Source organism: Uranotaenia lowii, chromosome 2, assembly GCF_029784155.1.
Source record: "Uranotaenia lowii strain MFRU-FL chromosome 2, ASM2978415v1, whole genome shotgun sequence".
Taxonomy (NCBI): Eukaryota; Metazoa; Arthropoda; class Insecta; order Diptera; family Culicidae; genus Uranotaenia; species Uranotaenia lowii.
Genome location: NC_073692.1, coordinates 171946186 through 171973721, shown reverse-complemented (window position 1 = coordinate 171973721; position 27536 = coordinate 171946186). Strand labels below are relative to the sequence as shown.

General features: G+C 36.7%; 3 protein-coding genes across 3 annotated transcripts in view; 1 reads left to right on the top strand and 2 right to left on the bottom strand.

Annotated features, from left to right (window-relative positions):
- The window catches only part of LOC129744737 (protein rolling stone), a 178233-nt gene extending 151471 nt beyond the window's left edge, over positions 1-26762 (bottom strand). The window contains exon 1 of the mRNA XM_055737422.1: positions 25982-26762. The gene's annotated coding sequence lies outside the window, so the exon portion shown is untranslated. The remainder of the gene's footprint in view (positions 1-25981) is intronic.
- On the bottom strand, positions 5704-9764 carry LOC129742081 (uncharacterized). The gene is made up of 3 exons (XM_055733926.1): positions 9733-9764; positions 5988-6075; positions 5704-5930 (listed from the first exon to the last, which is right to left on the bottom strand). The coding sequence occupies exons 1-3, from the start codon at positions 9762-9764 to the stop codon at positions 5730-5732; spliced, it is 321 nt and encodes a 106-aa protein (XP_055589901.1). The 3' UTR covers positions 5704-5729.
- LOC129744738 (transcription factor SPT20 homolog) lies at positions 11101-14195 on the top strand. Its single transcript, XM_055737424.1, has 2 exons — positions 11101-11234; positions 13609-14195. The coding sequence occupies exon 2, from the start codon at positions 13691-13693 to the stop codon at positions 14177-14179; it is 489 nt and encodes a 162-aa protein (XP_055593399.1). The 5' UTR covers positions 11101-11234; positions 13609-13690; the 3' UTR covers positions 14180-14195.
- Positions 26763-27536: the final 774 nt, after the last annotated feature.

The window sequence follows — 27536 nt, the reverse complement described above, 5'->3', positions numbered from 1 at the left end:
ATCCTCGGCCTAGAGAATTTCAGGAATACCTTTTCCTCGAGAAATTCGACCATCTTGGTTGAATCGGCTGCCCGCATCGGGTGGGCAATGACGTATTTGGTGATCCAGTCGACGATGACCAGAAGAACTGTGTTGCCTTTCTTGGATCTTGTGAGCGGTCCGACGAAGTCGATGGATATTAACTCCCACGGCAGCTTTGCTGGCTTAAGTTTCCCCATCTGCGGCATCATTTGCTTGTTGGGAGCTTTGCTGGCTTTGCACGTAGCGCAAGCCTTCACGTAACGAGCGACGGTGTCCTGCATCTTCGGCCAATAATAGTGTTGTTGAAGTTTGTGCCATGTTTTGTGGAAACCTAGGTGCGCGGCTGAAGGCGAATCGTGAAAACGACGAATCAATTCTGCTCGCTCTTCCTCTGGAACGATCTTCTTCCAACGATGACTGATGACACCCATTTCGTCTTTGACCTGGCAATTCTTGTAGAGTTCTTCGTTTGCTATTCGGAAGTCTGGATACTTTCCGCCTTGATTCTGCACCTGCGTGATGAGGTTTTTGTACCATGGATCGTGTACTTGCGTGATTGAGAAGACCAACGAACAAACTATCCTGGACAATGCGTCTGGAACGATATTACAGCTGCCTTTCCTGTATCGTATCTCGAAATCGAACGCGTTGAGCCTCAACAACCACCTGCTCATCAGGGCCGTAGGATTCTTCAAGGTCTTCAGGTAACTGAGGGCGGAATGGTCACAGTAGACCACAAAGCGTACTCCTTCGACGTAGCCACGGAACTTTTCAATCGCTCGTATTACGGCCAGGCATTCCTTCTCGGTCACGGTGTATTTTCTTTCCGAAGAAGAGAGTTTTTGTGAAAAGTAGCAGATTGGGTGTTCGCCTCCGTCGATTGTCTGCGTCAACACGGCTCCAATTGCCATATCGCTGGCATCGCAAGAGATAGAAAATGTCTTCGTATAGTCCGGCATGGCTAAGACCGGAGCTGTTACTAGGGCTGACTTGAGTTTCAGAAAAGATTCCTCGGCTGCTGCTGTCCAACGAAACTTCGTTTTCGTTTTCGTAAGCTCGGTGATGGGAGCGGCAATACGGGAGAAATCGGAGATGAAACGACGGTACCACCCACACATTCCCAGAAACCGTTGGACTTCCTTCCTGGTTGTAGGTACGGGGAATTTGACAATACACTCTACTTTCTCGTCGTCCACCTTCCAGCCTCCTTCGCTGAGAATGTAACCGAGATACTTGATCTGCTGACGGCAAAACTTGGACTTCTCGGCCGAAATAGTAAGCTTTGCTCGATGTAGTCTGGCTGCGACTTCCTTAAGGACTGAGATGTGTTCCTCAAACGATTTGGAGCATATGATGATGTCGTCTAAATAATGGAAGACGTACGGTTCCATGTCCGCAAACAAGTGAGTCATAATCCTCGCTAGACCTTGGCTGGCTGTGCAGAGTCCAAAAGGGACCACCTTGAATTGAAAGTGTCCTCGGGAAGGTATGGTGAATGCCGTTAGTGGCCTCGATTCCTTGTGAAGCGGCATTTGCCAAAAAGCATCTTTGAGATCTATCGACGATATGAATGAACATCCTCCTAGATTGTTGATGATCGAAGAAATCTGTGGGATTGGGTAGCCCTCGTTAACCATAATGGAGTTGAGATGCCTTGCATCCAAGCAGACGCGGTAATTCCCGTTCTTCTTCTTGACTGCCACGAGCGGGTTGTTCCACGGCGAAAAAACTGCCTCCTCGATAACATCCAACGAGATCATCCTGTCTACTTCACGGTTAACCTCCTCCAGGACATATTGAGACATTGGATAATATCGCTGCTTCCGTGGCGTGGCGTTGCCCACATCTATACGGTGTTCATAAAGCTCCGTTCTTCCCAATTTCCCCTCCTCGGCTTTCGGGAATAGCTTAATTGTCTTGTTCAGTATCTGGCGTTGTTCTACCGATAGTTCCTTCATCGGCTCTGCTTCAAATTCTTGCTCAGTAATCATTGAACAGCATACTGCTTTGACTCCGAACGTTTGCCAAAAGTTCATGCCCATGATGGCGCAGTCTGGAAGACTTGGCACAAGAAGGACTGGTAATATTTCATTTCGATTATTGTATGATATCGGTAGACGTGTGAAGTGATTGATTTTGTGTGGAGTTCCATCCGCTGTCTTGATCCCACCGTTCAGTGCTTCCTTTCGCAACCCTAGCTCTTCCACAATTTGTGCTTTACTACCACCTAGCAACGAACAGTTCGCTCCACTGTCCAACAAGGCTGTGATTTTCTTTCCTAGGATGTCCAGAACGGCGTGTGGACGGTTGTCATGTCCGGGATTGATGATTATAGAGTTGATGTTTTGAAGGTCGGGAGGTATTGACGGTTGATTGATGTGTTGCGAAGAATCTGGCCCTCCATCTACCACTTCCTCGCTGCGGCGTTTTCCGCTTCGCTGTTACAAACAAGACAGCTGCGTAACGTGTAACCTTTTCGACCGCATCTATAGCAAAAGAGAATTGCCTGTGCCTTCGTGCAATCCGGAAACCTATGCCCCTCCTCATCGCAGTTCCAGCAAAGCGCTGGACGGTACGCTGTATGCTGAACAGGATCTAGATCGTACATATTGCTAGCTGCTTGCTGAAGCTGCTGGTTCTGGAGCTGTGATGAATAGTGCTGTTGGAATTGACGTTGAAGCTGCTGTTGCTTAGGCTGTTGCTGTTGAGGCTGCTGCTGTTGTTGCTGCTGCTGCCGCGGTGCCCATTTAGCTTGCTGTTGCAACGGATGCTGTATTCGATAGTTCTCCGCTTGACTGCCTTGCCGATTCACTATATTATTCTGCCCTGCCGAAGTTGTAGGCGGTTGCAGACGCTGATCCGGTCGCTGTAGAGAGTTTTGCTGCTGTAACCCTGTATTGAAACGATTCGGTCTGCGTTCCAGTTGAAGCTTCATGGCACAAACTTGCTCGTACAACTGTTCGTATTTCTCCTGCCAATCGACGAAATCTTGTGGAGTCGTGTGCTCCTCTGTCTGGTGATAGGACGTTGTCGCCTGCTCCATTACCACTCGTTCTTGATTATCGGCTTCCACTGCATGAACCCTGTTGAAACGCTGCTGTTGATGCTGCGTCGCCTGTGCACGACCCGGTGCCGGTGTAGCGAAGTTTGGTTCCAATAGAGCTGTATGGGGTATTGGAATCCTGCGCTGTCTGCTTAGCAATAACCTGGTTTCATCGAAGTTGCTGCATACATCCAATAACTCCACCAGTGTTCTCGGTTGCCGTGCTGTAACGATGGTAGCGTACTCCATGTTCATGTTCTTCTTCACCATGAACATCATTTCCTCCTCGGTGAGTGGCGGCTCGATGAAACGAAATAATGTTGAAATGTCACGGTAGAATTTGCCAAAGGGTTCATCGGGACCTTGATATCGAAAACTGGCTTCTTGTCGCAGTATTTGTGCATATCCACTCGGCAAGAACTCACGACGAATCTCTCGCTTGAATGCTGACCACGAAAGAAGAAGACCTTGGGCTAACGCCCTGGAATACCAATCAAGTGCGTCCTCCAACAGAAGATGCTTTACTGAAGCAAGAATGGTTCGATCGCTGAGCCCTTCGGATCTGGCGAACGTCTCGACCCTGTCGAGGAAAATGTTGAGTGAAGTTGTGTCCTTTTCACCCCGAAACTTGAATGGCCAGTTGTGAATCGCCTTCACCATCCGCTGCTCCTCGTGTCCGAAGCTTCGGCTGGAGTGTGGAGAACTGCCACCCAAATTTCGCTGCCTCCTCTGCCGATGTTGAAGATCCACACGCAGCTCGTCGATAACGTCTACGGACCTTGAACACCCTTCCGCTTCAATGTTGAAGTTCGTTGGACTCCGGACGTCCTCCTGCACTTGCTGCCTTCCAGCTAACCCTTCGACCTGCTCTCGTGCTGGATTTTGTTGACCTGTAGCACCTCTTCGTCGATTTGGAATCGCTTGACCCCAGCCAGGATTGTCGTCTTCATCTCTGCCTTCCGCTATTTCACTGCTAGGCTCACTTAATCTACCACTTAAATTTCCCGAATCACTGCGCACCACTTTGTTGACAGCGCTGCTGATTTCGGAAATCAACATCTCGACCAAATCGCTTAAAATCTTCCGCGCTTCCTTCACCGAAGAGACCGGAGGTATTATTGACAAACGTTGCCGGTAATGTAGCAGCCTCGACCGAGCGCAAGCCATTTGCTCCGAGTTGCCATTCAGTATTGCCGAATCTACAAGATTTTTTAATTCCTGAAGTGCCATCTGACAGGCTTCAATATTTGATTCCGGAGACATCGCGTATTCAGAACTAACGTAATTGGTTTCTCTTAAAATGTCCTCTTGGACCAGTGCCTTTAATTTGACCACCTTAGCACGTCTGGTGCCAGGGGCTAGGTTTGTTGCATGGCGCAAGGCCAATTCATATGATATTTCCTCGTCATTGAGGTGCAGTAATTCTATTCGAGAATTCATAATAATGGATCAAAACACCAGTAAAAGTGTGTTACTAAACGAAATTTAACGACGAACGATACGATGTTTTTCAAAAAGAGAGCAATAATAATAATAATCAACGAATAATAATAATGATTATTAATTAATGATAATAATCATAAAAGCATCCACAAAATAATTACAATATTTGTGACTAGCTCATAGTAAATTAATCGAACAATCAAAACTTAACAAGGTTCGATTTAGTTGGGCGCCATTTGTGACGATGATTAATAATGGCTTTGTTGCCACAAATAATATAAACGCAAACATAACATTATGGCAACATTAATGTGTTGCTAAATTCGGAAAAACCCATTATATTTCCCCCAAAAGATAATCAAAGGACGAGCGACTTACATTGTTTCCTTTCTGCATGCTGCTGACCCGACTCCCGGGAACCTTTTGTCGGAGCACCTCTCCGAGTGCCCTGCCATCTGGAGGCTGTCCGGAACCACGTCAATGATGCCTGTTTGTCCGGCTGCAGATTGTCGACGAGCGATAGCTTGATGCACACCTAGCCAATATCGCTGCATCCACATGCCACAATTCTCGAGGCTCGCTGGCCTTTGCTGACGACCCGGCACGCTCCGGCTTGGGCCGCTGAACGCGCAGATCCTCGTGCTAAACGACAATCCAGCCGCTTTGGTGATTCTCCGGAGAAGTTGCTCCTCCTCGCTTGTCATCCGATGACCCAAGATGTTTTCCCCCGGTTGCAACCGGGAACGCCTTCCGCTGCTTTCGCCGATCCCTCGACGCCACTCGCTCCTCTCGCGCGTACCTTCCCTTGGGGAACCTTTGGCGCTACTCGTCGCCTCGCGCGCGATCAACACGGCAAGCAAAACCGTCAGACGCAGCGAAAATTCGCTGATAAATGTTCGGCGAAGTGGCTGTTTGTCCCCAAAAACGAAACGCTTCCACGACTGGCGAGAAGATGGCACCAAGTGCTGAATCCGGGAAATTGAAATATCACCAACGGGTGACAAAATGTGGCAGAAAAGAATTGACAAAAGGTATGGCAAAAAAGTGTCCAAAGCAGGTGTCAAAAAATGCCAAAAGGCGTCCAAAAAGTGCCAAAAAGGGGTGCCAAAAAAGAGCCAAAAAAAAAAAGGGTCCTATTGGAGAAAAGCGTCGGTCAGACGTGGCATACTAATGGTAAATAAAGGTACTCACGTCTCCGACCCCTTGTGATTTATCTTCCTTTCTAGGCTGTCAAAACTTCCGGGCGTCTGTGACCCTTTTCTGGGTTGGCCGATTTTTGTGGCAAGCCGTTCCGGTTCCGGATATTTATCCACCGAGCAACCCTTGTGCTTCCGGAAGTTGATGACGAGGCCACGTTTTTTTCCGTTCCGGCAATATTGTCCTGCTCGGAAGAATCCGGCAGCGACCAATCGGTGGAGCGAGCCTGGGGAGTGTAATTTGTGAAGATGCGGTTTTCTGGATGTGGCTGTTATCCGCTTACCTGTCGATTCCTGCTTTCCGGGGACCAAAACTCGGTGAATCGACGATGGCGTTTCCCCGGCCGATGGCGCACCTTCACGTCGCGTGTTCTTTTTATTTTTCACCGGAAACACGAATGAGCAAGCAATGTTGCCAAGTTTCCGAATTTGCTTGTGTCATTTTTGATTGACGGCTATTCACACGCTAAACGAAGTCCACTCAAATTATGCGTTTTTCTTCGCCGTATCTTGTTTCAGTGTTTTTGCTTTTTACACTCCGAGAAAATTTCCGATATTTCTGCAGTGCGTATTTGTATCTTTATGAGGGGAATGGGTAAAAAAAAATGTTTGCAAAATACGCTCTTATCGTATCGTCAAATATAAGGAATAATTAATTGTAACAACTTCCTGCTAAAACCGAATGCCGTATGCTTCTAGGATCATTTTAAAAGTAATTTTTTTCAGTTCCACATTATTTTCCACAATCTTGCACAATTTTCCACTATTAAAAAACATTTTTGACATATCCCGATTAACCTTTAAATTAAAGTTTCTCGATTTTATCACTATTCGATTTTATCAATACTCGCCAAATTCACGCTCGATTTTATCACGGTTATTGTTTCAATTTTATCACGCTTTTTAAGAAATCATTCAGAAACCATTTCCAGGTCCTTAATTTTCATTCAAAAGCATAGAGCGTCTTTGTTTATGATATTTTTCATGATTTTTGTTATGGTATATAGGTATCCAATAATATTAAAATGCCATTGAACTGCTTTTTTTATCTGTATAGTGTTCAAAATCGTTGTTTGTATTTTAAAAACGCTTGTAATAATCGACACAAGTACTTTAACGTCACGCTGATGCTAGTGTTGTTACTTGTGTTGGTTAGTCGCTTTAAAAAATTTAACTTTCTTGGTTATGTGAATGATATAAAAATGTGGTTGAATTTAAGCGTTTTTGAAAAGAGATAAGTGTCTCTGATTTCTTTGTTGAACTTGTTTATTTTAAAGGGTGCCGTGCGTAATCCTTATTGGATAGCCTTTAGTATTGTCTGGATGGATAATTTTGGAAGACCAAAATGAAATTCTGCTAGCTTTGTCTTAAAATAAGACTAAGATTTCTGTTTTTCTACATATAAAGACAAAAGATCATCTGCCCATAAAGCAAATTTCGAGAAACACACTGAAAAAGTCTAAGTTGAGTAAATTTTAAAATATTTTTCGAATAAATATACTTTTTAGTTCATCAAAGGTGTTAAGATTAAAATATTGAAATTTGAAATTAGCAGAAAAAATTTTTATGATGCTACTTTCTTTGAACTATTTTTCAAAATCTAAATAAAAGATAACGACTCTAAAATTTCCATCAAAACAAAATAATTAACTTTAATTAGATGTAGACTATCAAATGGATATACAACATGGTTTTATTTCAAGAAAAATCCTAAAAATTTGCTTTAGAGAAGAATTATTTGAACTGAAAACGATCCTTTTTGTTTAGTAATCTTTGATAATGACGCCTTATAATCAAAATTTATTGATACAAAACGTTTCCACTACTAAAAACATTATAAATGATTGATTAAAGCAGTAAAAATACATTTTTCTTCTTCAATTTTTAGTTTCGCCAAATTCACGGTTTCGCCATATTCACGGTGAAATTTTTTTGACCGTGATAAAATCGAAAAACCACTGTATTTACCAATCGACTCAGCTCGACGAGTTACGAGATGTCCGTAGATTTGTGTTATCCTATTCTGGGTTTTAAGATTTTGATGAATTTAGTTAAAAAAATTGGATTTATTTTCCTGTAGGTCATATCTTAAAAAACATAAAAAAACAATTTTTTTTAGAATTGTTCTATTCCATAGTAAATATGCTTATGTTGACTCCAAAAAAGGTCTCCAAAATTGGCTCAGCAGCAGTAGCCAGCAATTAAAATTAATTACGGAGGCGATCGGAAATTTGACAAAAAGATCACCAAACAGCCGAGATTCGGTTCCACGCCATCTATCATGAAAGTTTAGGAGGCTTACCCTTAACTACTAGTGAGCATCGAGAAATGTGGCTTTTAAACTTAAACAGTTTGAAATATTTTGATAGTAAATGAACTCGTTGAATATCAGTTCGCGTATCTTCCAAAAAACGTACTGGCAATCTTGTGTTTTAAATCGGGTTTTTTAATGTGTCACCGTTCGAAACAGTTTGAATTAATTGTTTTCATTTTTTTTAGCCAAAACCTTGTGAAAAAATTTCTCCAACACACTAGGTACTATTTGAAGTGATGCCAAACAACACTTGGCGTAGTATGAAATTCGGCATTTTTTATGCTTCAAACAACAGTTTTTTTAAAATTTATTCAAGCAACATAATGTAAATAGAATTCGTATTGCTTTCACAACAAATCAAGGAACGTTTTGATTCTGATAGTAGAAAACAATCACATCCATTTTTTTCATTTGTGTCCCTATTCATCCCATTTTACGATATTAAAAGAAAATAATCACTTTCTAGATAAAATGTGTAACATGTTGATAAGAGCCATAGCTCAGTGGTAAAGCACTTGACTACAGAGCTGAGTTCTAACCTAAACGTAAACATCAAACACAGTTGTTCCGGATAGGATTTTCGATGCCTGCTAGACAAATTTAACATGGTTGTGCCATATAAAATTAATTAACAGGCAAGGCCGGATTATGGAGGGTGGGGGGGAGAATAGGGGAAATTTCTCAGGGCCCCCCGAGGGGAGAAAATAATCATACTACTTAGCCCCCGTAAAATAATATCTAGAAAAGTTTTTCTCTTACATAAGTTAAGAGCCTCCCCTGGAGTAAGCAGTGATGGAGTTCTCTCCCATTTTGCGAGCTGAGAATACCAATTTCTTGGTTTAGAATTTAAAAAATTTCAACCCTATATCTGGACAAAACCGAATTCAAAAGTTAACTAGAATATAAGGCAAAACTAGAATATAAGGCAAAACATCTCAAATTTTCGAGTTTATCCTCAGCCTTCGACGATATCAGATGTGTTTTCTCTCTCTCGATATTTTGACAAAAGGCTAATGATCAGTTTTGTCTGAAGTGGTGAAAAAATACTGTGGTGCTCGCGATGAGCCCATCGCCCGGGGATTATCCCGGTAGGACTGTTCCGGAATGGTTAGACCGAGAGAACCTACACGGCCGTTTGTATTATCTGACCCTGAAAGCTCGAGACGGATACGAGTTGCCGAAAAACCCCTTCGTGATATTGCAATTCATAGCGGAACATGTTGGGACTATTGAAGGAGGCTTTATTGAAAGGAGAAATAATTGGTACGTGTTGAAGGTGAGAAATAAAGATCAAGTTAGGTTGCTTGCAAAAATAACTCAACTTGGTAATGGTACTCCAATCTTGATTGGCCGCCATCCTCAACTCAATCAAAGGAAACTCGTTGTTACCTGTAGAGATGTAGATGGCATGTCTGACGAAGAACTCCTGAGAGAACTAACACCGCAAAAAATAATTGACGTCAGGCGTATAACAAAAAAAACTACCTCGGGAATTGTAGGTACATCGACACTTGTACTTACGATTAACAGTACAGTTGTCCCAGAATATTTAAACTTTGGATTGTTGAGAGTCCGTACCCGTACATATTACCCACAACCCCTTCTTTGTCGCCAGTGCTTGAAGTATGGCCACCCAAAAGTAAAATGCCAACAACAGACACGTACGTGTAAAAACTGCTCTAAGTCACATAAAACAGAAGAGGAATGTACTTTACCCAGTGTCGAGACCGACCGGCTTGGCGGCCATCTTTTCCTCTCCTTCTGTCCTAGTTTTCTTCCAAATTTTGTCACGGCACTCCTTACTCACTGAAATTAGTCTATAAACTCAATTCCCAATACATCCTACACTATCATTCAACCTATCTTTTTTGCTCTCTCGCGCTCTTTATTGAAACTCTACAAAATCTCCATGTTCTCCTTTATCGCTACTCAATTTATCGGTTCGCTCTCTTTCACGAAATATGTTCGAGGGGCTTCGCACTAGTCTTTTCTAAATCTGTTAAATTTATATCTAATCTAGAATAATCGAAACGAGCTCCCAAACAATTCAATCATACTATTTTTCTTAACTTGACTTCTATGTGCTTATATTAATTGAATTTATTTTCTTTACTTTACCCACATCTTATTTCCTACATTCGCCTCCGCCTCTATACTTATTCCTTTTTCAAATACATAAAATGATCTTTTTTTATATATATTCTTGTCTTCATTATTTTTAAAACATCCAAAATATGTTTGTGGATTTTACTCCAGAGAGAATTTTTTTTTTATGTTTCGTAAATTATTTTTCTTAACCAATTTTACGAACAAACCGTTTAGTCGCTAAACGCATGCAAATGCGATCCGAGAATAAATAAGGGCTGAAGTCTGTTTCAAAAACCTCTGAATTTACTAGAGCGATTTACGAATATTTTATTATTTTTTTTAACATTTGAAGTTAACTTGATTATCTTCGTGTTAACCCTAATTTCCTTATTATTTATTATAATTTGGTATATTTATGACACTGTTCCAACTTGCGCCATCCGTGTCCATCCTTAGTATTTGCTAGTTAATAAATTTTGCAATTAATTTCGATCAGATATTTTTCCTAATATGCAATATCGTCAATAAATATATATCGCATTCACAACATAATTTTACACAATTTTGAGTTACTGAGTTGAATTTAGTCTAACTATAATGTTATCCTTTAAGCGTGCTGCATCAACATGTAAATAAACCGTTTGAAAATAGGAAAATTGAACTGTGTCAGTCTTTTATATTCAGATTATTGCAGATATCTTTCGGGTAAGAGTTAGAAATTCTTCGAAATATGGCTCATTCTGTTATAATTTATTTTTGACTTCAGGGAAACACAAAAGTTCAACATAACGCCGGAAACCTCATAACACCCCGTTAGTCTAGATAACATGACGAAATGTCTTCACACAAAAGTCTACAAGAACCATAAATCAAGCACCCTCTGTGCACTAAAACTAAAACCGAGTCGACTGCAACATTTCGAACCCAAATCAAACGACGGACTGGCGATGGAAACACCGCATCTCATATGCCGGCCAACAGTGATTCCGTCCAGCCTTGAACCACAAAACTCATTGCCGCATGTTTCCTCAATCAATCCCAACCGCCATCACAAGTCAGTTTTCAATGGTCATACAACCCCTCAACTGAACACAGGAACACATCAATCGCTGAGTACTCCATCGCAATTGTGAGTAATTTCTTTGTTCCAAACTATTTTACCGATAGCACACATTTGTTCAACTAAACTCCAAACCTAACTGAAATTAACTACCAAATTGGTTGTTCAGTTTTATCTTTTGTCATACACTTAATAAGGTTTGACTTGACTGATTACTGTTTATTCTCGACTTTTGATTAATATCTCTGGACTCTAATCCATGGCCAAATAACCTTTATATTTGATCTATATTCTTTTTAGATTGACTCATGACTCATGACTCTAAATTCTGTACACGAAAATATATTTTTTTTCATTTCCTCCAACCTGATACTTAACTCTCCACTATTGATTCATCGACTCTTGATTTTAACTATTGCTTGAATCATTGTATATAGACTAGTAACTATTGTCTTTTGACTCCTTCCATTTGATTCCAATTCTTGACTCCTATGAATACTCACCCTTGACACTTTATTCTGACTTCTGGTTCGGCCTTTTGTGTAATAAATCCAGATTGTTTTTGTCTTACTCGTGACTCTTTGCTCGTGACTTCTGAATTATGATACCTGAATCATTAGCAATCTTTAATTTTTTTTTTTGGTTATAAGTCTCTTTTTTTTAATTACAATTTTTGACTCAAGTCTCTTGCCCCTTTAATTTGCTTCTAAACGTTTAATTTTTGACATTTTTATTTTATATTCTTGATTTTGATAGTCCACTTTTACATCTTGATTCTTTCCATTCAGTTTCGACTTTTCTTTTTCTTGCCGTAACTTCAACCTTCTTGTCTTGTTTTTATGGCTTGTAGATTTTAAATAGTCACTCTTGATTCTTGACGTATGGTTTCCAATTTCGACTTTTGGTAACACTGGAAGACAGAATTCTCTTGATTATTTTTCCTCTCTCGTTTATCGAGCCACTTCACCTCTTGGTTTTAGTCTCTTTTCAAATATCTCTAACCTTTGAGCTTTGATTCCTAACTCTTGCCTTTAGCCTCTTTCTACGGTTTATAAAAACATTTTTTTTATACTCTTGGTTCTGAATTCTTGATTTTTTAACTTACAATAATTTTAAATTATTGACACTCATTTTTTTTAATCAAGACTCCTGATCCATTTACTTTTAACTTCTGAATTTTAATTTCACTTATGAATTTTTTTTAACACTTGACCATTGATCAAACCATTAATGATCCTTGGCTACTACATCCGACTTCTTGGCTGTAATCCTTGACTCAGAAATCTTTTGTCTTTATTATAATGTTAAATTTATTTTTCTTTTGATCAATGACTACTGTATTCGATTATATGACTTTAATCCTTGACTCTCAATCCGATCAATCTTTATATATACTGTCTTATTTTTAATCGGACTCTCTTCTTCTGACTCTTGACTCTCGACTTCTGGTTCTTAATCCTTTACACATATTTCAATGTTCTTGACTCTTGAGTCTTAACCTCTGATTTTTTTATACTTAGTTCTGGATATTGGTCCCTTGACTCTTGAAACTTAATACTCAGCCTTTTTTTTTATAATTATTATTCTTGACTCTCGACTTTCAACTCTTAAGAACATTGACCTTTTTACATTATAATGTATTTCCATGTATTTTTATGAGAATGTTGAGTTCAATTAATATTATCGAAAGTTAAAATTAAAGAACTAGCACTACTGAAACTGTAAACGCTTAAAATAAATATATGTTTTAAATATTTCAAAAAGAAAAATTTCTGAAAAATATTTTGTATGGGAAATCACCGACCAAATATTTCAACATTTCGTGGAAATTAACTGAAAAAGCTCTACTTTCAGCCCATGCATAAATTGGCGTTACTGTCGTTTTTTTGTAAGTCTATCTACGAAACACAGTGTGCCTTTTTTTATTTTTTTTTTTTATTTTGGGTATTTCTAGCTTAATTTCAATTTCGAAAACCCCCCCCCCCCCATGGACGAGTCCTTCGCACGGGCCTGAGTCCATTGTCGAGACCGACCGGCTTGGCGGCCATCTTTTCCTCTCCTTCTGTCCTAGTTTTCTTCCAAATTTTGTCACGGCACTCCTTACTCACTGAAATTAGTCTATAAACTCAATTCCCAATACATCCTACACTATCATTCAACCTATCTTTTTTGCTCTCTCGCGCTCTTTATTGAAACTCTACAAAATCTCCATGTTCTCCTTTATCGCTACTCAATTTATCGGTTCGCTCTCTTTCACGAAATATGTTCGAGGGGCTTCGCACTAGTCTTTTCTAAATCTGTTAAATTTATATCTAATCTAGAATAATCGAAACGAGCTCCCAAACAATTCAATCATACTATTTTTCTTAACTTGACTTCTATGTGCTTATATTAATTGAATTTATGTTCTTTACTTTACCCACATCTTATTTCATACACCCAGCTACTGCCACAATTGTTCAGGAAAGCACGGACCACTCGATAGATGATGTCCTTTGTGGATAGCAGAAACAGCGACAATAAAAATGAGCATCGATCAAAACCTACCGATAGCCACAGCCCGAAGAATAATCCAAACCAACAGCAGCAGCACGAGCTACGCTCAAGTAGCAAAGCAGAACACATCCCAGTCGAATGATAGACGAACACAATACGAAAATTTAGCACCGCAACAATCGAACCAACAGCAGCAGCAAAAACAACAACAGCAACTACTACAACAACAACAGCAACAACATCAAGGAAACCAACAGCAGAACAGCCAACAGAAACGAACGAGACCGGACAATACTACACAACTTCAACAACCAGCAACCAATGTTTCAAAGCCAAAACAAAATTTGGACACCGAATCACCCCCCCGGAAACGAAACCCCATCTTAGCTCAGACCTCACCTCCAGCACCTTCAAGCCGTGAAGGAGCTAGTGATGTTGAGTGTACTGAGCCCAATTCTATTCCCCCAGGAGGAACTCGATCAACGCGTAGTCGATCACGCATCGAAATAAAAAAGTGATCTCTTCTTCCTACCCCTTCCCACATCCCTTTTCCCTTTCCTTATCCTTATCTTATTTTAATTAGTACTAAGTGGATTCCCCGGCAACAAAAAACTTTTGTATGAAGTAAATGCCTAATAAATAGTTTTATGGATTAAAAAAAAATCTCAAATTTTCAATTTTTTATTTATCGAAACATATCAGTAAGAATATTCTCTACAGAACAGGTTAAAATAAAGAAAAAAACATATCCCGTTTTTCATTACATAAAAACGTGTTGCACAATAATAATGTATGATATTACGTTAACTTTCCAAGTAATTGTTACTGCACTAAAATAGCAGCTAATTTCGCCAAAACACAGTGCTTAGAGAGAACGGAGAAGCTTTATGATAAACATTTAAGAATTTTACCCGTGCAATATCCGGGTTAATATCATGTTTTATTATAACCTTTCACTTTCAAATCATTATAATTGAAATTTGCGTTGGTTTAATAATTCTAAACCCTTGTCCCTCCCTATATCTGAAAATAAAATCTTTTATAAAAACTGTAGTTGCTTAAATTGGACTAATCGGCAGTACAAAGTTTCTTGATTGAATTTCCATCTTAATTTCTGTCTTAGACTTTAAATTCGTATTGAAACATTTTCAACTGATTAAACCAAAATTTTACCATCTACTGAAATAAATATCCTGAATTCAGCATATAATTTTCCAAATGATCATTTTCAAATTATCATAAAAACGATCTCATAGTTGAGTTGCTAATATTAAGTAATTCTCTTAACATGAATATTTCCATGTTTTTAATCTTTTATTTTTCCAGATTCAATTCATAATGATTTTCAAGCCTTGTGTTGTTTCTTCAGTTACTGAATATCAGTTTCATAGTTTGCTGAATTTTAAGACCTCAGGGTCTTTGTTTAAGGTATTAAACTCATTTGGATTGCTTATCTGACTTTTTTCAATGTTAATTAATTCTGGGTTTTAAACATTTAATCAGTATTCTTATTTTTTTCCAATCGATCATTTTTGCACTTATACCCCTTTGGCTTTGAGGGCATCGAATGAAACTTTCGTCACGTTTAGAATAACAATTTGATTACAATTTTTTTAAAGCTTACTTCTTTTAGAAATGGGACACTTTCTTTTCCTGATAACTCATTTCCCGATCAGAAGATCATATCAAAATAATAACTCAAACGTATCTCACCAAGATATTTACATCTGATTCAGCTATAATTAAGTACTCCAAATTTTCGATTTTAAGTTTCTCCAATCTTAATTATATCTTATTCTGATTGACAAACTTGAATGGGGTTGAGCTCATATTCAATGATCAAAATTTTTTTCGGATTGTCCTAAAATAAAATGATTATATCTTATTTTGATATACGTACAACTTATTCTGAAACACGGACATCGAAGTCAACGGCTAAAACCTTACATTAACGAGTTTCGCTCAACAGATTCATAAAATTGAATCAAATTTTTGGAAAACCAAAAATGGGGCATGGTTTCATCAAATAATGTGGTTTATTGACATTTTCTCGAAGCACTCATATCTTGATAAGTTATAATTTTGATATAATTTGTTCTGTCCAATATTAAACTATGCTATCTGAACGAGATATAATCTTGATAGGAGCATATCAAAAACTGATATAATTTAGCTATGATCGTATATATTTTTTGATATAATTTGAGATATTTTAACATCCTACGAGTACTGAATTATATCTCATTTAGATAGAAAAAATAAGTATCAAATTATCTCATTTTGATATAATTTTGTTTTCCCCTCCTGATCGGGTTACAAGTAATCGGACTTTCAAAATTTGACAGCATTTTGTTGCCTGTTAAAGTTAATAACTGACCTATTTTTTTTTCAAAATTGTAAATTCACGCGTTTTTGAGATATTTACGATGCAAGAGAAATGGAAAAAAATATTTGGCACAGTTTCCTTCAAAAACCATCATTATCAAATTGATAGCTGACAAAAAAGTTGAATATTCAAAGTATGGCCGTGTGTAAGTGCTGGAAACCCGATCAGGAGGGAAAAACTAAATTATATCAAGATGAGATATTTTGATACTAATTTTTTCCTATCTAAATGAGTTATGATTCAGTACTCGTAGGATGTTAAAATATCTCAAATTATATCAAAACTTCTATGCGATAATAGCTAAATTATATCAATTTTAGATATGCTCCTTTCAAGATTATATCTCATTCAGATAGCATAGTTTGATATTCGACAGAACAAAACCTATCAAAATTATAACTTATCAAGATATGAGTGCTTCGAGAAAATTTTCTAGTGGAATGTCAATAAACCACATTATTTGCTAAAACCATGCTCCATTTTTGGTTTCCCAAAACTTTGATTCAATTTTATTAATCTTTTGAGCGAAACTTATAAACGTACGGTTTGGGCCGTTGACTTCGATGTCCGTGTTTCAGAAAAAGTTGTACGTATATCAAAATAAGATATAATCATTTTATTTTAGGACAATCCGAAAAAAATCTTGATCATTGAAAATGAGCTCAACCTCATTCAAGTATGTCAATCAGAATAAGATGTAATTCAGATTGGAGAAACTTAAAATCGAAAATTTGTAGTACTTAATTATAACTGAATCAAATGTAAATATCTTGGTGAGATACGCTTGAGTTATTATTTTGATATGCTCTCCTGATCGGGAAAGTATGCAAACACTGACAAAAATGTTCACAAAGTTCAAATTAAGCATTAAAGTGAAGCACATGATCGGCAACTACGGTTAAGGGTCATCAGGGAAGTCAAGTCTCATACCAGAATTTTAAATTTTTAATAAGCAAGAAACTAAGTGTAGATCGCTGAAATGGCCAGCAAGTTAAGCTGAAGAATTGCCTAGCTTCGACTATTAAAACCTAAAACATTTAAAACAACAAATATTTGCTAGTTCCAGAGTTCGTAAGCTGTATAGCCGGTACCGAGGCTATTAGACAGATGATTTCTGATGGATGGCAAAAGTTATAAAGAACCCTATATCAAACGAACTCCAGCGTTGGAATCCCATAACATGTCTACTCGTGGTAAGGTCCCTAGCGTATTAAAGTGTGTATTTGATGATTGTTTTGCATAATGTATAATGATTTGCCGAAATTGTGCTCCTGTGGAGAAAACAGCAATTTCCAAAACGAAAATTTTGGTTTATGCTGCCTAAAACTAGTAATCTTGTTTATACCCTTCGTAACCTACGAGATATACTAACCGATTATACTCTCATTTTAATCTCATGATGATTCTACTTCGTTATTGTCTGGTTATACCAGCAGAAATTCCGTAAAAACGCTTTTGAAGGCATCTGTATTCGTGGTCTATTCTTGGGTCTAATTTATACAAGAATTGAACCAAAGAAATTAGATCCGAAACAATGAAAATACTGGCAACTGCACTCGTGTTCCATTAACTGTCAAACGGTTTAGAACTGCGTCAAATTGGATCCAAATCTCATCAGTTTTGGATCAATCCTTATACCAGCTCTAAAAAAAGTTGGGTTGAAACTGGTATAATAGATCACCAGTGCGGTTGCTCAGGTCGGAGTTTGGGTCTAAACCAGCTGTTTGGACCACGGATACAGGTGCTCTGAGTGATTCAAAAATAATCATGTTTTGTTAATTTCGAAACATCCCTCAGTTTCTTTCAAAAAAGAAGGATTGTACCGAAAAGTTGCAGAAATTGAAGGGGGAGGATGCAGCTAAATAAAATACAGATTAGACGAAGTAATAGATAGAAAAAACTAATCAATATCATGACTGACACATGTCCGCCGGCCGATGGGAGATACCTAGAATAAAGTAGAAATTTTTTTGACAAAAAAACGGAAAAAAAATATTTCAAATTTCAGTGATTTTAACACAAATATTTAAATAGATACGTTCCCAAGTAACCATAAGCATTAAGCCATAATCCTTAATCAGCATAAAATCAACATTTCTAATGCAAGTTAGCATTATATCAACATTCAAGATGCTTTTTAGTTCTATTCAAGCATTATTAATGCATAGAAGTAATAAAACTATAGCACTAATGATAGCACGATATGCACATATAGAGCTACTGTATGAAGTTAACAAGCATTAAGACTGTAGCACTGAAGCTTCCTGTTAATGCTTATATTAAGCTTTTATAAATCTTTAAATCTTATGCTGTGACCCGAACCGTACATGAAGTACGGGTTTTTTACCTACTTTATCAGCATCAAGAGTGCTGGAAATGGTGTGGTGTTCTAACTATGCATGACATTTTGCTGGTGGTTATGTTGTGATAGCATTTATTCAGCTTGCTAATTCACCTTTTTGGCATTAATTCTGCATTATATTAGCATATAGTGCAAAACTAGCATTAATTCAGAGTTATATATGGGAATATAGTGTTGTTTAAGGGCTATGTTTTAGTGCTAATGGTTACTTGGGTTTTGATTACGTAGTTATAGACAAAAAAGCTTTTTGAAAATGTGTCGATCGCTTTAGTGAACATTTAGCAGTGTTGTAGAGCAGGTACTAGATATTTGAATATTTTCAACCTTCTTTTTCCATCAAACAAAAACTACAGTTTTTTAAACATATATGCAAAAGCACAAAATACGAAAAATCTGAACGCGTTTTCTCGAAAATAATAATTTTCATGGCTCATAAAACATCATATCTGAACTCTTTCGTTCAAACGCCTTGTTAAATAAAGAACAAATAAAAGATTGTTGAAGCTAAAATGTTGATTTTTTCAATGATCATCCAAACTTTTGATTAAATTTTTATGTATCGGATATGCTTTAGATGCGCGTTTAGGATGAGGATTGGATATATCAGCAACTTGATCAAATATGCATTCCATTCACAATTATTCAAATTGTTAACTTTTTTCTAGCGTTTTGAGCATTTTTTGTATTATTTTTATAGCAAGACTATAATATTATTAATTTGCAAAAATATATTCTTGGTTTTCTTTTATTCAGATGACAATAATTTCTGTTATTTAATTCACACTTCAAAATTCACAATAAATGAAACTTGAACGGAAGAACAAACAAAAAAAGGAAGGGTTTATAGAGAACAAGAGAGATAAAAAGATAAATAAATAAAAAAAAAATTAAAAAAACAGAATAAAATTTTGGAAATTTAATAATTTTAATTGAAACATTTCTTTGAGTGCATAATCTTCCCGTTGTGTCAGCGAGAAAACTATTTCGTTTAACAAAAATAGCCAGAGGCCAGCGTTATCCGTTGCATGACTCTTGCAAGAGAGAATGAGAGAGGGAAGGACCGGGTTGCTTTGAAAAGAGAAAGAGCGAGAAAGCAAGAAGAACATGAACGGAAAAACGCTGATTGGGCTTGGGCCTGCTAAAAAAAATAATGCCTGCTCTTCACTCTTACACAGATTTCCATAAGAATGACAGCTAATCGGAGTGAAATTGGAGTGAGGGCGATTGCTCTCTCTGTTAAACACACGAGAAATCGTGTACCGGGATTAACCGGGAAAAGTAGTTTTGGAAGTGATTGACGCTTTTTGAAAAAATGGATATTTCCGACACAGTAGACATGATCATAGGAATTTCTAAGTCCGTTGATCAAATACTGGCAAAAACCATCAATAAAATAACTATTTTTGTTCTTGAATATAAAGGGTTTTTATCACCATGATCGATATGAGATTCTTATCAACACGAGTTGTTGACATAAATTATATCTTTGATTTGTTTGAAACAATCTGGGACGACTATTTTTAGAAATTTCATAAAGAAATCATGCCAAACATCGCTAAATTGAGTCAATTTACTCACTTTGGGATCCACATTATCAATGCTGGATTAGCTTCAGAAATCCTATCCCAGTGGTATCTCACTAAAATTTAGAAAAAAATAAAAATAATAATGTAATTTTTGACGAAATAAATCTAAAAGTATGTTTAAAAATAAAATCTGTAAAATTTTAAATCTGGAAAATTATGCTTTTTTCTGTGATTAAAACAACCATGCTAAACACCTCAATGCAATGGGCTCATAAATGTGGATAATATTTCGATACAATGTAAACCTCTTCAAAAGACGATAGAGTAACTTATCGTTATTTAGTCAGTAGCTCAGTTTATTTATGGTGGTTTTTCCAAAGGAAAATAGCGAGGAAGTTTGCCTGGGATTCAAGAAATCAAAATTGAGAACTGGAACTTTCACGAAATTGAAAATCAGTGAATTTGGTAATTCTTTTGTAATTTCGACAACTTTTCTCAACATTTAATCTCAAACGGAGTTTTAAGTAAAAATACAGAGGTTTCAAGATGTGTAGCGAAAAAAAAAAGGTCTTCTAGTAAGATTTAAATTATAGAAAAATTAAAAAATACGATTTTAAATTTTCATTAAGTGATATTTTGAGTGCGGTCCGTCGGAAATGTCGGAAAGGAAACATTCAAATCGGCCCGTTGGATAAAAAGGTTGCTCACCCCTGCTTTAGAGCAATGTTAAAACTCACTTAGCACGTTAAGTCTTTGCAAAACGCTTTATTGAATTAGCCAAGAGGGTGTTCAAAATACGAATGTGTGTGTAGAAAGGTAAAGTAAAAATGGATTATAATTATAAAATATAACATAACACTTTCAATATGATAAGAATCCAAATAAATTAAATAAAATCTATATGAAACTTTATATTTTTTTTCAGAATGTCTTACAACAAATATTTTTTGAACATGTTATTATTTTTATTAGTTCAACGTTCACTTCAGTTTTATGACCAACTAGCTGATTTTACTCGGCCTTGCTCGGGTTCGCATAAAATATAAATCAAAATGAGTCATTTGACTTTTCAAAATTTTGGAAGCTTTATATTCATCATAATTAAAAATTTGGCGCATGTTTAGCCATGTAAAGTTTGTTAGTCTTTTTAAAAAAATTTTTAGATTATTCACTGTGTTAATCGTTTTCATATTTAAGAAAAATTATAGGTGCGAGGTTTTAATTTAAAGACATTCAAAATAATTTCCCATGAATGCTTATTCATCCTATCATGAAAAACATTTTTTTCACCCACCATTTTCAAGGAAGCTTGAATGGATTTGGCCTTATTTTTTGTTTCATCTTCAAATGATAATTTTTCTTATATCTTTCCATTCCCTCATCTAATAAAAATTTCTTTTATAGTTCATCCCCCTTTTCAAAATGGACGATCTCCCTTTACAATGGTATATTCAAGTTTCTGTGCTTAGGAATTTCTAGAGAGACTTCCGAATCTGAGTTTATGAGTACTTTTCCTTAAATGCTGAAAGTTCCACAAACAGTTTTTTGAAGTTATCAAAAACAAATCATCTCTAAACCTAAAGCTACCATTATAATGTTAAGAGAAAGGTTTTATTTGAATTAAATATCAATGTTTCTATTCTTGGGCACAAACAACCCATTGATTTGGGTGAAGGGTGATCACTGTTAAAATTCTTAGATATCATGTGTTTGAATTCGCAGTACTAAACGGTTCTACCATAAGTTTTCTCAAAATTGAATGATAGAATTGAACACATTGATGACCAAAAATGATTCAAAAGTGACCAATTTAATTGAATTGTATAACTCTAAAAATCTCAGATTTGTTATATTTATTATTTTATTTATTTTCATCAAGATACTTTTATATCTCATCTATTTTCTAATTCCCCGTTTAAGGGGGGAGTAGGGTCTAACGGGTAAAAAAAACACCATTTCCACGAATTTTTTTAGAGCTATCGTTCAAACAAATGTACTCAAATTTTTTGCATTATACAAAGCATTTTTAAAAGAACATTTAGTAATTTTTTCGTAGAAAAATATTGAAAAATGAGCCGGTGACAGAGCACTTTCGAGGATGCCTTTTAGAATACAGGATTTGCGGTGGACACTGTATCTCAGCACAGAATCATCTGAAGTCAAAAAATCAGAGCAAAATATTTTTAGTACATATTTTTCTGGACCCCAACGGTTTTATTTAACTTAAAAAATTTTTTTGAAATTTTTGTGGCTGTTTGAAGTAAAAACTACGATTTTTCAAGAAAAAATCCGCCATTTTTTATTTGTAAAATCTCCTCAAAGTAAAAAAAACAAAAAAAGAAAATCGTTGGGGTTTGGTATTTTATATGTAGAAAATATGTTTCAAATTTGAAAAGAATCGGTGAAGTAGTTTTCAAATGACGATGTCCACTGACTTTAAAAATGTGCTTTCGAGAAAAACGCGTTTGAAGTTTCTGCTCTAGAATTCTTGCAGTATTAGATAAGAGAAGATGAAAGCCTATAATTTCTACAGTTTTGCTTCGATTGACTTGAAAATTTGACACAACATTCTTAAAATGTTTTACAATAAGAAAATAAAAAAAATAAAATTCGATTTTTTGAAAGTGTTAGACTCTACTCCCCCCTTAAATTCCCCGACGGCTATCAACGCGTTGAAATCGAAGCATTCAACTTATAGATCAGAATCTTATTATTTTTCTTTCTTTGTGGGGGATTCCAAAAATATATTGATTCTTAGATGCTAGAATTTATTAAAAAATGTTCATTCGTTTTTCATCAATGATTCCTAAAAGTTATTCGGCTTAAGAAAACAATTCACTGTTCACTGATCAGTTCACTGTACATTCTTGTAGTCTATCAAATTCCCTTGGCGGCGGTAGAGAGCACTTTGAAAACAACTACAATTCAAGTTAATATATTTCTAACAGACATTTTCAATAATGATCGTAAACACTTTGGTATTGACTGATTTTCTATCATTCATTTACGGAAAGCTTTGCCGGCAAGCATCGTGGTAAGATATCGGACGGCGGACTCGGAGGACCGGAGTTTATATCTCGGTCTCGGTCGGGATATTTTTTTCATTTTAATCAATTACTTAGAATCGTTTATTTTGCTTTTTGTGGGGATATCGAATCGTTTTAATCTTGTCATTGTAGATATATTGCCTCAACTTTTGTAGCTATATGCTATTTCATCTGGTATATTACTTTGAATAATTCTGTTGTTTCTTCGATATACCTTCTTAAATGTTTGCTGGGTTTATTCAGCTGTATTTCAATCAAAGTACATGCATTTTACATGTTTTCCAATTTTTCCCGGGAAATTGGCCGTCAGATTTCCGATTCCCGGGAATCGAAAAATTGCCGGGAAATGGACACTCTAGTTTCATAGACATAAAAGTGAAATTCACATTTGGTGCAGTTTCTGCCTTGGCTCTGATTGTAACTTTGAATCTCTTTTTTTAGATTTAATTCATATTTTGTTTCTCAAACAACCTTTTGAAATTATGATTTAGATTTGAGACACTGAGACACGCCGCAGTTCGTGGCGTTGAGGGTAGCCTTCAAGTCTGCTAAGCAACGGTCATGAGATCGATTCCCAGTCACGGCATACATAGTACAGTTTCTGTGGGTTGGTGGTTTTAGCATTAGTAAGATGCTAGCCATCAAATCTTCGAAGCAAGCATTTGAAAAAAATCGAATCATAAGGACCCCCTGAGAAAAACTGCCGGGCCCCCGATGGCTTAATACGGTCCTGTTAATAGGATTATTCAATTCACGAACGACAAAAAAAAACCATCGTGTTTCAATGAGCATTTAACAAAAAAGTATGTCTCACTTAAGTCGAATTTCCATTCAAATAATAAAAAATCAGCACTGAAATACTAAGTCAAAAAGAATTAGCAAATTTTTAAAATCTAACGAGCTGCATTTCATTCAAAGCCGTTAGAATTTCCATTGACGTTAATTTTCGGAGAATTATTTAAAATGCAAAAAATCTGTATACTTTATACCAGGGGAGAGCAACCTTTTGCACCAACGGGCCAAATTAAATTTGAAATCTTGCCGGCGGGCCGCACTTAAAATTTTTTTTTGTGACAATTATCAGAGCTTCACATCATTTTCATAATTACAAAATTTGGCAAAAACGAACCTGAAAAAGGAAACATAAAACGAATTCACGTGTTCAAAAACAGTAATTCAAAAAGGCTTTATAAAATTTATAATATAAATAGGTACCCGATATTGAAAAAGTACCCTGCTTAATCTTAATCATTTTTAAATTCTCTCAATGTTTTAATAGTACCAAATGGCGAACATTCGTTCTTACAACATTCTTGTTTAAACCGAAGATACTATTCATCATCACTTCCATTTAAAAATCTTCTGGAGATTATCACAGTGATAACTAAGAGTGTGATAAATATATTTTTAAATAAATCACCGTCTTCTTATCGCTGGACGTTGAATCGCTATTTGACTTTCTATGTTTTTTATTCCACAATTAAAACTTGTCCTCAAAGCCTAGATTTTTTTCCTACACAGGTGAAAAAACCCTTTTTTAATCGAAGTCCTGTATTGCATCATTGCATTCATATGTAGAGCAAGGTTGTCGAAATCACAGAAAAATGTGCAACTTCACATATTTTTAAACAACTATCTTCAAAAGTACATTCTTAATTTTAGAATTTTTATCCACATTTTTTCATTTTTAATCTGATTTAGATATCATTGCGATAGGATTTCTAAAGTTATATTTTGACTCTGGTAATGTGGATAGCGAATTATAAGTGAAATAACTCAATTTATCGATGTTTGTGATAAATTTTCTATCAAATTTATGAAAAAAGCATCACAGATAATCGTCAAAGTTATTTTTGTGGGTGATGTCGGCTGATTCATGTTGATAAACTATCTAAAAATCGTTCACCCAGGCTTTATTATTCAATTTACGTAATTTTCGTCAATATTCAGAAATCGAAATTATTTCACAAGTTTTTGGTTGAACTTTTTAGCCAGTATTTAAGTGCTAACAGAACAAGCTTTTTCCGAATTGGATAGAATAATTTTAAAAAAAATTATCTGCTGAGCATATTTTTTATCATTTAACTTTATTTTTTGTAATGATTTCACCAAATCGGTTTGGCTCCTTAAAGCCTAAAGGTATGAGCCGTTTCAAATAAAGAATTTACAAAAACCAAAAAACTTCACCAAACCGGCTTCAAAATTCCTATGATCATGTGTAGGTTCGCTTTTTTGGCTGTTCTTCCGTTTCACTTTAATGGATTTTGGTCTCAAAGTGGTAGGAGTTAGATAATAAGGAAAACAGGACACTGATTAAAATAAAACACTTTAATGCCAAACACGTTATGCCAATAAACAATATTGCATTTAAGCCTTGTAAAGAACACAAAGAACGCTTAAAATGCCAGTAAAAAGTAAACAATCTAAAAATTTTCTAACTATCCATTGTAGAAAAGAGTTAAGGCATAAACACTTGAAAAAAGCTTCGCGGGCCGCACAAAAGGGTCTCGCGGGCCACATGCGGCCCGCGGGCCGCGGTTGCTCACCCCTGCTTTATACAATAAGTCCAAACATTAAATCAATTTCTATCCACAAAACTACCAGTAATCCTATTTTACGCTTACAATTAGGTTATATTATTAACATAAAACTGATATAGATGAAAAACAATCAACAATGCTCTTCAACGTGTTGGTTTGATGTCTAAAGTACGGTAAAGTACGGTTTTGCCGCCGCCCGTGGCGTAGAGGACAGCCTTCAAGTCTTCTAAGCCAGGGGGTGTGAGATCGAATCCCGGTCACGGCATACATAGTACACCTTCGGTGGGTTGGTGGTTTTAGCATTTGTAAGATGCTAGCCATCATATTCTCGAAAGATGTACGCTTAGAGTTAAGAAAAAAAGGAATCTCTTCGAGGAAACATCATGTTTCATTGAGATCCTGTATGTGTTTGTGTTCGTTTTTAAAAAAAAAAAAAAAATAAAAAAAAAAAACACTCACCCTGTATGTTGATTCGCTTTTCTTTCAGCTTCTCTGCTTTCGCCAGTTTATGGCAATCTGCTTTACAAATTTTCCCTTTTCTTCCCCTCGGGTATGAACTTGAATTTTCGCTTAACGTAATTTAGTAACTATGTGCTTCTGCCGAAGGGCCGCCAAGGTAGTATTCACCTTTTTTCCACTTATTTAACCAGCAATCGATTCGATTGAATACACTCCTGCGAGGGTAGATACGAAAATTCGACCGCGCGCTCCAAATTGATTCGTTGCTAGTGTGATATATAAATACAATTTTCACTAACTATGGTGACTAGTCTTCCTTGCAGCTAATCACGCCGGGTTAACACTGGCCTTTCAGAAAAAAAAAAAATGCTAAAACCGCACTTCCAATTGCAAAACGGTAACGGTTTGTCTGCATGTCTAGCATCGAACCAAAAACGCCTCAAATCGGTTTCAGCTACAGGACGCAGATGGAAAACGAACGAAAGGGTGGAAAAGTGCCGACTTGAAAAAAAAACTCTCCACGCGTAAACTGCTGGGCGTACGTGCATCCAACAGCAGCAGCAACAAAATGCGAAAATTGTTTAATAGATAATAAAATTCCCCTAAGAAAGACCGCTTAGCATAATTTTTAGTCCTACATATGCCGGGGGTGGTTTTTGGAAGTAAAATAACACCGATAGTTACTTACTATTGGTTTGAACGTGACTGAGAGGCGCGCGCCGGATTTCGCGAATCGACCGTTTGCGGCAAACGTTCAGTTAGAACTAAACTTCCATAGACGGACGGAAGCCGCCATGTGCGCCGAAACCTCAGAAAACCTGAAATGCTGCTCAGGCAGGTAACTACATAGAGGCACACCGGTGTGTTGTGTTATTGTGATGGGCTGCTTCGAACAGTAAATTAAAACCGGGCGAAGTAACGTCTCGACGCTACTAACATATTTGCATAGGATCGATGAAGGCGTCGACGGCGTCCGACTTCGGAAACCGGTGAATGGTGAATGGAATTTTATGAATGCGACTTACTGTAAGTGCTACATAGAATGAGCATCGCGACGCTCTGATAACGAAGCGTTTTGAAGCTGGACTAACGATAAAGGCAAACGCTTGTAAAAAGAAAAAAAAATAGCAGTGAAACTTTTCGTACAAGAATGAGCGTACAAGTTGGAGAATGAATAAGCTTGGCGGACGCTTTTTAAAGCTTAAGTTGGAAAGCTCTGTTGCATACAGTTTCGAATACAAGAAAACTTTAATCCGAAACAGAAAAATTGTAGTCTATGAAAAGTATGTAGTTAGTTATTTTGAATAATTCTAGAGTTTGTTTTGATTAGGTCGTATGAGCCACTTGATGTGTTTCGAGAAAATCACTGTTGAAGTTATGAATGGTAATTTTAATTCTTATTTTAAATATGAATGTTGATAGAATTCGTCTTTTTTTGAAAAGTTGAATTTAATTTTTTTTCCAGTTTCTTATGTTGATACATCTAGTTTACATTTCAAGTGATTCAGCTTAATTGCATTGCATCTTCGGTACATACATTTCGATACATCTTGGT

Bases quoted from the DNA above. Each gene is read 5' to 3' on its own strand.
- LOC129744738 (XM_055737424.1), top strand. From the start codon at position 13,691: ATGAGCATCGATCAAAACCTACCGATAGCCACAGCCCGAAGAATAATC.
- LOC129742081 (XM_055733926.1), bottom strand. From the start codon at position 9,764: ATGGCCGCCAAGCCGGTCGGTCTCGACACTGG. The intron at 6,076-9,732 runs GTAAAGTACATT...AAAAATAAAAAG, and splicing joins CCGGTCGGTCTCGACACTGG to AACACGCGACGTGAAGGTGC. The intron at 5,931-5,987 runs GTAAGCGGATAA...TACACTCCCCAG, and splicing joins CGGAAAGCAGGAATCGACAG to GCTCGCTCCACCGATTGGTC.